The sequence below is a fragment of the Macrotis lagotis genome, chromosome 1, assembly GCF_037893015.1.
Source record: "Macrotis lagotis isolate mMagLag1 chromosome 1, bilby.v1.9.chrom.fasta, whole genome shotgun sequence".
NCBI classification, from domain to species: domain Eukaryota; kingdom Metazoa; phylum Chordata; class Mammalia; order Peramelemorphia; family Peramelidae; genus Macrotis; species Macrotis lagotis.
The window spans coordinates 923231631-923241948 of NC_133658.1; the positions used below are offsets into that span (position 1 = coordinate 923231631).

The following is a 10318-nucleotide window of genomic DNA, read 5'->3' on the forward strand; positions in this document are numbered from 1 at the left end:
AACTTCTTGACCACTTGTCAAGCTAAGATAGTAAATAGCAAAGGAATATAAATGTAGAACTAACCAGATGAGAGATTTTGATTTTTTTCTCAGCACTTCCATCAATCATCCCAAATACTCAGTTAATTCAAGTAATTAATTTGATTGATTTTTTTAATTTCAATTTATTGACCTAAATCAATGAAATAACCTTATAGACAGTTATTATTTTGTAGTCTCAGGCTCAGTCCTGAACATTATTTTCATCCAGTCTTTTTCTTTTTGAAAATTTGTCTTTTGGACTATAGGTGAAAAAGGGAAATAACACAGATGAGGGAAGAAAATAATCAGACATTTGGTAGAGATTTCATCCTATTAGGATTATTGGATCCAAAGCATTTTGGATTGTTATTCTTAACACTAATTCTTATCATTTATATGGTGACAATAATGGCAAACACAGTATTGATTCTTCTTATCCACCTTGATACCCGGCTCCACACTCCAATGTACGTCTTTCTCAAGCATCTCTCCTTCATGGATATCTTGAACGTCTCCAATATTATTCCCAAGATGGCCAGTAACTACATATCTGGCAGGAAATCCATCACATTTACAGAATGTGGGCTCCAGATATTCATCTATGCTGTCTGTGTGGATTCTGAATGTCTTATTCTTGCAGCCATGTCCTATGATCGCTATATAGCCATCTGCCACCCACTCCGCTATTCTGTGCTCATGAATAATCGAATCAGTTTCATTTTGGCTGCTGGATGCTGGCTTGGGGGAATCATCAACTCTATGATTCATACAACTTATGTACTGCTCCTCCCTTTTTGTGGCACAAGGGCCATTGACCACTTTTTCTGTGAAATCCCTGCCATGCTGAAACTCTCCTGTGTTGATACATCACAATATGAAGAAGGGATCTTTGTGAGTGCTGCAATCTTCCTTCCAATACCCCTTTCCATCATTCTTGCCTCTTATGGTCAGATTCTCCGTTCTGTGCTTCATATGAAATCTGTGGAAGCCCAGAAAAAAGCCTTCTCCACTTGTTCCTCCCACCTGGCTGTGGTTACCATGTACTATGGTTCAATTATCTTTACATACATGATACCCAAGTCCTATCATACTCCAGGTCAGGACAAGGTCTTAGCTATCCCATATATGATTCTCGCTCCCTTGCTCAACCCTATCATCTACAGCCTCAGAAATAAAGATGTCTTAGGTGCCCTGAAGAAGGTTTCTGGTAAAGTATTTACTTATTGAAATGAATATTTTTTAAATTTAAATATATGTGGGAAATATTCCAAATGACATTTATACATTTTTTAGGGTTGACCCAAAAAGTGATGATTCTTACTACTTCTAAATGTGTGACAAAATCATCTCAACCAACTCATCTAAATGCCTCTCCAAGGAAAATCTAATTGCTTGTTGAATTTATTTCATATATTCTGGTTAAATTTATATCAAGAATGTTGTTATGATTCATGTTTCTTTTCGTCTAGTGGACAAATTAAGGTAATATTTTTAAAAGGTCTTTGATTCATGGTATAAGATTCCATCATCATGACTGCATCAAAGATGCTATCAAACTGGACTGTTATTACTAACATCAATTAAAATTTCCAGTAGATTCTCACTGGAAACTATAATTCAACTTCACAAAGTGCAGAAAGGCTTATTCTTATAGAGCAAGCTATACACACATGTGCACAAAAACACTCAAATAAACACACACATGCCCACACAAGCACACTTACCTGTTCCACTTCACTGACAGAAAACAGCTTTAAACTTATATCGAAAGATCATTTGCGATGATCTGGTTGCAGTTAATCTTGGATTTTCCCTTTTAACCATTGAATGCATTTAGATAGGATTTTGGATTATGAGTGGATATGTATATTCATTTCTTTACTTATACAAAATGTGATCCTTTAATAGCTTTTCTTTTTAGGATATTTTTATTCATCCTATATCATAAATATTTTACAATCTACCCTATATGCTAAAGTCATTCATAAATAATACCTACACAAACACACACACATATATATATATTTATAGCCATTTATATATATGCATGTAAATGTATATCTTGATATTACAAATTTACCTTTCAACCTATTCAACTATTACTTCTTATTTTTCCAATATTACCAATTGTATTCCAATATCTCCTTTTCTGTTATCTGTCTCACAGACTATTACTAGGGAACCTGGACTACCTTTTCAATATTTATTCTTTGAGATTACAATGTGCTTTTTTCATATTAGCTACTCTACTTTTCTCATGAGTCCTTCTCTCACTTATCATTACACTGTTTGTATTCAGCCTTGAACAATTGCCATTATTTGCTACCTTCACTACTATATCCAGTCTTCTGAACACAACTGAAGAAAATCATTTAATCATTCTGGGGAACCACTACACATTTATGATTTGCTCAAGTCCTCCTGACTTCAGGTCTGATGCTTTATCTACTATAACCCCTAGCTGCCTTCACTCTCTTCTTAATACCTTTCAACCCAGTTTCCAGCCTTGCCATTCCACCTAAAGTGCTCTCTCCAAAGTTCTTAGTCATACATTTGCTTGTCACAGTCAATGGGTTTGTCTCATTCCTTATTCTCCTTGACCTCTCTGCAGTCCTTGATGGTACTGATCACAATTCCTTGATAGGCTCATCTTTCTAAGTTTCAGGATACTGCTTTCTGACTTTTCTCCTTCTACCCATATAATCATTAATTATCTGTGTGCCTTGCTAAAGTCATCAAAACCTAAATAATGAGCCACAGATGCTTGGTAATTTAGGCCAACTTTTGTCTCAGTTCCCATTACTTAGTCCTTAGTCATAGAATGGGCATTGCTTCAGTGAAGTAAATTTAGGAATGATTTTAATTTTGAAATGCTGAAGTCATCCACTGCTTCCTGCAATTTCTATAAGTACAAGAACTCGTTAATCAAGTAGATGGAATTAAATCATTGAAGAAATTTTGATTGCACATCATTTGGTTAAGAGTTAATAGAAAAGGGTGCAGCTAGGTGGCATGGTGGATAGAGCACTGGTCTTGGAATCAGGAGGAACTGAGTTCAAATCAAACCTCACACACTCAATAAGTACCTAGCTGTGTGACCTTGGACAAGTCACTTAGACAAATTTGCTATAAAAAAACAAAAAAAAATTAATAGGAAAAAAGACACTATTATCCTATCAAATATCTTTAATGACAACTTACAATACTAAAGGAACACCTTACAGAATTTGATAACAGAATCCTTCTGAAAATACCAAAGGACAATAATACCACAGATGATAAGCAAAACTTAGGTAAGAATAAAACATACTGAATTTTATTTGAACTGCATAATGATTAAAGTCATTTCAAGTTCGCTAAAAATAGAGAAATGGATCATTAACATATATTTCTTAAAATATATAAGAAAATAACTGAAAGTTCAAAAGGTGAATGTTCAGAACAAAGGAAGATGGCACTATAAATGGATGTGAATGCAAAGCTATTCATTGAAGTAGGGAATGGCAAATTGAGTTCAGGTACACTCCAATATTGGGTAATGGGACGAACAAGTCATTTTACAAAATATGGGATCTAGGAAACAGAATGGTATAGTTTCCATAAGGACTAGGAGCCATTGGGAATCTTCATGGAGGATGAGTTTTGTTTTGGGGGGACACCAAGGTTAGATTGAGCACTGTTTGCAGTTTCTATGGAGGTTAGGATTTATGTCCTTAGAAAGGGATATTCAATAGGACTGTTCTGAACAAGAATGATACTCAGGCCTGGATCCAATTTTCTATTTTGGGTTTTTTTTTGGGGAGGGGGTTGGCAAGAGATTGGGGTTAAGTGTATTGCACAAGGTCACATAGCTAGGCAATTATTAAGTGGCTGAGGCTCCATTTGAACTTTGGTCTAAATCAGCATCATGGGCATGGTCATCTGAGGTGTTGCAGTACTCACTGTCCTAAAAAAAAAACTGCAAAAAAGCCCATGATTAATGGAATTTATTTGGGAAGTAGTCTAGGGAGTATGTGGGAAGACTGAAACCAATTCAAGCAGCCATTAACTTACATTAGGCTCTATCAGTTTTTAGTGTTAGTTTTTAGCAGTGTCCCAAACTAATCCAGACTGAATAACACAGAAAAAGCATTTTTCATCCAGGAACAATCAGAGGCCTCACTTCTCGACATTCTGTAATCCATATCCCATCCATTTTGTAAGATTATAGGGACTAGGGAATCCAGATGATCTTGAATTCGTAGTTGACTTTTGATTATATCATCCAGACTTTCCTGAAGATCTTGTGATAGGTGTTGAAAGAAATTCAGAGAAGTTCAGATGCCTCCTAACACTATGCCCACTCCAGAAAGGATGCCTATAGCCACTGAGAAAAGAATGAAAGCGGTAGTCCTTTAGTACCTTGCATGCGTCTTGAGAATGACAAGAAGGTACTGGTTATTAGGCACTACTTCAATGTGGGGAGAGAGGTAGACTAGGAAATAAAAATCTTTACAGTTGCTGATGAGATAGGTATGCAGCATTGTCACAGAGGAAGAAGATCCCATCTCATCTACACCAAGATGGAGAGAAGAGGTGGGAAAACTCATTCATCTTCCTGTTCAAAAGTGTGAGAGAACCCACATGAGGTAGTTTTGTAATGGGTCTTGATGAGGGATATGCCCACAGGCTTGATGGATTGTGAAAGAAGGAGGGATACAAAGGTCCCTTTGAGATAAGGTATGTGTACAGTCACGACAGTCTTTGGTAAGTCTCAGGTGGATATTAGAGAGAGTAGAGTCCTAATCAGTGGGGCTACTAATTGTTAGAGTGAGCAAGTGAAAAAGAAAGGGTGCCTTCTTGATTTTGGGAAAGGAGGAAGCAGTCATTCTGAATGATTCAGGGCCCTGCAATTTGACCTCTTCAGAGAGGTGAGCTTGTTTTTCATCCAATGCCTATCCTGGATTCAGGGAAGGCAAGATAACTAATAAAGTTGTGTATAAGGTTTTCATACAGCCCGTTTGACGGCCTGATTAGTCATCTCATTCCAAGTTGCTCCAGAGGTGGACATACCATGTCCTTATGGTAGTAGATCATCGTCAAATGAGAGGAGGAGAAGCTGGCAGAGAGGAGTTTAATCGTTAGAGGAGCATCAGTTATAGGTTCTCCTAAAGAAGTAAGGAAGCCCTTTTCTGTCCAGGTATAGGCATGAGAATATAATTTGTGAAAAGCTTGTCGGAAATCTGTGTAGATTTTAACGTACTTCCCTTTTACTAGAGTGAGGGCTTGAATCAAGGCAATGAATTCTTCTTGTTAATAGAGAGTCTGTGGAGGGAGAGGGCTAGACTCAATGAGAGAGATGGAAGATACAATGACATCTCCTGCTATCTACTTCCCATTTACCACTAAGGAACTCCCATCCATGATCAACCAGGAAATTAAGGAAATCAGGAGTATTCTTTCAGGAGGATTCAAAAATCTGGACAACATAAGAATAAATCATCCACATATTGGACAAGACTAGAGGGGAAAAGGTTAATTCCCAGAAAGTCTCTGGCCAATGCTTGGTCAAAAAAGACAGAGGCTGTCTCTAAAACCTTGAGGGAGGACTGTCCATGTTACTTGTTGAGATCTTTCAAATCTCATGGAGTTCAGGTAAAGGCAAAGGAAATCTGGATGGAGCAGCATAGTAAAGAAGGCATCTTTAAGGTCTAAAACTTAGTTCAGTGTGGTAGAAGGGGGAATGAAGGAAAAGATTGTATATGGGTTAGGTACTACAGAATGCAGTGTTTCAACATCCTGATTCACGGTGGGTAGGTCTTATAAAAGTTGGAAAGAACCAATAGACTATCTTACTCTAATATCACGCTATAATAACGGGAGGATGTGGATCATAGGAGAGAGAGAGAGGATATTGAGATCTTCCAGGGAAGGAGGTGGGGTACTTAAATGCACATGTGAATTGGTTCATAATGGGAAGCTATTATAGGGACAGAGATATCCGAAATGACAAGGCTTTTAGGAAGATGTGGGAGAGTGGAATTATCTTCAATGGGAGAGTCAGAAAGTGAAAGAAGGAAAATACCCATAGGATCCTTGTAAGATTGCTGAAGGGAAGTAATTAAGATCTGAACCTTTAGATATCTTTCCCCCAAATAGGTGTAAACATCCCATAAAGGGATGAGTAAAAGTGGAAGCCCCAATAGAACAAGATGAATGAAGAGTGGGGGATTAGAGATGAATCCCTCAGTCCCCATTGAAATAATGGATTTTTCATGGGTCCTTTATATTCTGGCAGGACAGAGAATATGGCCCCCATATCTGAAAAGATGTTGCCTTAACTTCCATTTGCAGAGTTACTTGAGGTTTTGTTTGTGTGATGGGTTTGAGGCAGGTCCTGGGAACAGTCAACCATCCATCACCAAACCCAAGATAACAGAATAGTCATTAGAAAGTGACTGAGGTCCTCCCTTTGGAGGAAGAGAGATACACTCTGACTTCCAGTTTCCTATTTTGCCACAACATGGCCAAGGCTTGAAAGGCTGTTTGAGATTTGGGCATTTGCACAGTCCAATGTACCAAGCTGTCACATTAAAAACAGTCACCTCTAGGATTACTGCCATTATTAAGTGCCCTTTGGGAATTTTGGTGCCCATTAATGGCAGAGACTAACATCTGAAGAGATATGGTCTGGGATGTAACTTTCTCTTCATTCTGATTTTGAAAGACCAAGAAGGCTGCACCGGACAGATCTCCTATAGGACTTGGGGTCAGCCTCCATCTTCCTCAATTTTCTATAGATATTATGGGATGACTGTGAAATGAAATGGATATTTAGAAACATAATCCCTTCAGGAGATTCAAGATTAACTTTAATATAGTTGGTAGTAGTCTCTGTAAGGTTGTTAAGAATGTTGTAGGGTTTTCATTGGGGTGCTGCAAAACCTATTTAACTTTATCAAAGTCGACAGCTTTCTAAGTTGTCATTTGCAGACCAGACATCAGGCAGAAGTCATGCCATCCCTAGCCTTTTAAATTTTGGGAACACTTGTAGTCCCATTTCAGGTCTTCCTGAGGGGTAGGAAGTGTCTCTACAGAACTGTCCATGGGATTCTGTCTAACATGATTACATGATCCTGTGCTTCTTTTCAGACTTTTCTTTCTCATCAGCAGTCAAACAAGAGAAAAAATAGAATAGGTTATCATAGGAAACAGTAAAATAATGAATTCATTTTTTTAAGTTTTTGCAAGGCAAATAGGGTTAAGTGGCTTGCCCAAGGCCACACAGCTAGGTAATTATTAAGTGCCTGAGACTGGATTTGAACCCAGGTACTTCTGACTCCAAGGCCGGTGCTTTATCCACTATGCCACCTAGCGGCCCCATGAATTCATTTTTTAGCAAGGCAGTGGAGTTAAGTGACTTGCCCAAGGTCACACTGCTAAGTAATTATTATGTGTCTGATGTTGGATTTGTACTTGGATCCTCTTGACTCCAGGACCAGTGCACTATCCACTGTGCCACCTAGTTGCCCCAAGATAATGAAATTCTTTAGGAAATTGAGAGGGGAAGGATCAGGGGAAGGGGCTGAGGGGTCTGATATCCCAGTTTTGAGAGGTTTTGGTGGATGGAGAAAAATAATTTGGGTAGTGGAAATGCATTTTCATAGGGAAGGGAGATGCCTTTGTTTCAAAAACAGTTGGACATATGGATTTTTCATTCTATTTGCCTTGCCTCTGACACAGGTTGTTTAGGTCACTGAGGGTGGCATAATCAAAAGTCCCCTCAGGCAGCCATTCTTCCTCATCCAATTTATATTGACTTTAAGGTGGAAAGAAAGACAAGTATATTAAACTCGAGTTGGGGTTTAATTTGTTTCCAATTTTTGTAGGAACATCTCAGTGGAGTGTCAGGGGTCTTTTTGGAATGTAAGATCCCTATTAAGTGCACTATAACATCAGGGATATGTCATGACATACAAATGAATTTTCTTTAATTGAGGGAGGGCTGTCGAAGTCCTCAGTCTCACTTTCTCCTCGAGTTATCTGGGTTCAGTGGCCAGATATGTATTAGGATGACCGGAGATAGCCTTGGATGCAATGGGAGACCTTGGTGCATTAACAGATCTTAAACAGCTCTCATTTTGTTTGAGGCAATACCCACTCAGTGATTAAGAAGAGATAATAAAAAAAGGCAGAGAATGACTTCTTTAACACGATAAAAAAGAAAAGTCTCATCTTTCCTCCTCTTCTTCTCTGTAAAACTCCCTCTCCTCTCCTCTCTGGATACCACACACTTATATGCAGATGCTCTGCCATCAAAAATATATATTTTCACCACAAAATCTGAGAAGATATCTTGGGGTTTACATGCCTAAAATCACTGTCTCTCAATGATTGACCAGTAATAGATATCAGACCAAAGTACATATGGTCTTTGTTTGGAACCTAAGTGAATATAAATACCAATTGTTTGTATTTTGATGAATTAATTTTTTTAAATGAATGAGATTAATTGGTATGATTTCTAAATATTATAGCCAGTTTGAAAATTCTTCACTTGCTCTCCTCAGTCTCAGCAAGGCAACAATAATTTTCAGAAAAAAAGTAATATTTAGGTAATGGGTTTTCTGCAGCTTCAGAATAAAAAAAATACTGAAATAAACAAGCTTAGATGCCAGTGTAGTGGCACAATTGGGAGCTGTCAGACTTGATCCCTGAGATTTGGGGCAGCACAGGAAAGCAAATATGATAATGTGACAGAACATATGCAGAATTTCAATTATGCCTTTCCCTGTTGAAACTAGCTAGGCATTAATATCCCGTGATTCTCTTCATCAAAATCCTTTTTTAAATGTTAAGAACATCATCAAAACTAGGGTCAAAAGGATGACATTTTTAGAGTTGGAAGAAGCATTTGAAATAAAGAATTCGAATCTTCTAATTTTAAAGATGAGGAAACATGGGTAGGTAAGTGGCTTACAAAATACAACATACGTAGTAGGCGCCAGAGTCTGGATTCAAGGTCAGGTCTTCCCAACTCCACATGATTACATTTGATCCTTACAAAACCCTATGAAACAGGTGCTGTGAATGTCATTTTAAGAATGAGTAAACAGGTTGAGAGAGGTTAAGCACCTATTAGGATCACACAGTTATGAAGTAGCACAAGTAGGATTCTAATTCCATCTTTCTGATTGCAACTGATTCCAACATTCTACCAACTCTACTAGTGAGGACTTTCCAATATGTGGAAGACTTTGCTCTCAATTGTCTCTTGAAGGATACAGACCAAGCTTTGGTATTGCTGACTCAAGTAAACAAGATTCCAATAAGTAGCAGACATGAACTAAAGTCTTACTTGTATTGTTATTACAAGTAACTTCTTTTCATGATCACATCCTGTCCTCATTGAAATTTTAATAAAAAAAGAATGCTTCTCATCTATAAATGTGACAGCCAAAGGAATCTGTATTCTCCTGTATTCTTATAGGAGAGCAGATTCTTCTGTGCCAAGGATAGGGAAGGCATGGCACTTTTTTGGTGCAGGTAGACCCATGCCTGGGTCAAGTGTCCATGATGACTGCAGAGACACAGAGATGGTTATTGATTCTATATCATGTACATGTAAGGATCTGAGGAATAATAAGGAAATGGTTGTGATTGTAGGCAGCTCTACATGTAACAAAATTATTGCAAGTTTTCAAGTATATCTGAGCTTCAGCATGTATGTGTATGTTTGTGAGTATACATGTGTGTTATTTGTGAGAGTGGATGTGGGATATAGGAAAATAGGAGGGAGTGTGTAGCAAAAGTCATTATATGGCTGAGGAAGGGATCCTCAGAAATTCTTGAAGTGGATCCCAGGGTAGTATATTTTATCTTCTGAGCTGTTCTGATTCTGGCATTCATCTCTTCCTTGTTTACATTGGACCTTCAAACAGGGACATAGGGAATTGGAATTTGCTGTCTCGATTTGGTACCCCCAAATATTTGAAGGAACAGAAAATTCAATGATTAGTGAATTTTTTTTTTGCAAGGCGATGAGGTTAAGTGACTTGCCCAAGGCCACACAGCTAGGCAATTATTAAGTGTCTGAGGCCGGATTTGAACTCAGGTACTCCTGACTCCAGGGCTGGTGCTCTATCCACTGTGGAACCTAGCTGCTCCCTCCTTCCCAATTCTAATTCCTTCAATTTGTTTTGATTCTCTTATTGCTGAAGTCAATAATTCTAATATAATATTGAGTAGTAGTAGTGATGGAAGCTTAATTTCTAACTATTAAAGCAAGTGGATCTGATATGAACCCTCATATACTCTA

At 38.0% G+C, this 10318-nt stretch overlaps 1 protein-coding gene across 1 annotated transcript; it reads left to right on the forward strand.

The window, feature by feature from the left end:
• The first annotated feature begins 309 nt into the window (after window positions 1-309).
• On the forward strand, window positions 310-1248 carry LOC141509586 (olfactory receptor 2AJ1-like). Its single transcript, XM_074219228.1, has one exon. The coding sequence runs from the start codon at window positions 310-312 to the stop codon at window positions 1246-1248; it is 939 nt and encodes a 312-aa protein (XP_074075329.1).
• Window positions 1249-10318: the final 9070 nt, after the last annotated feature.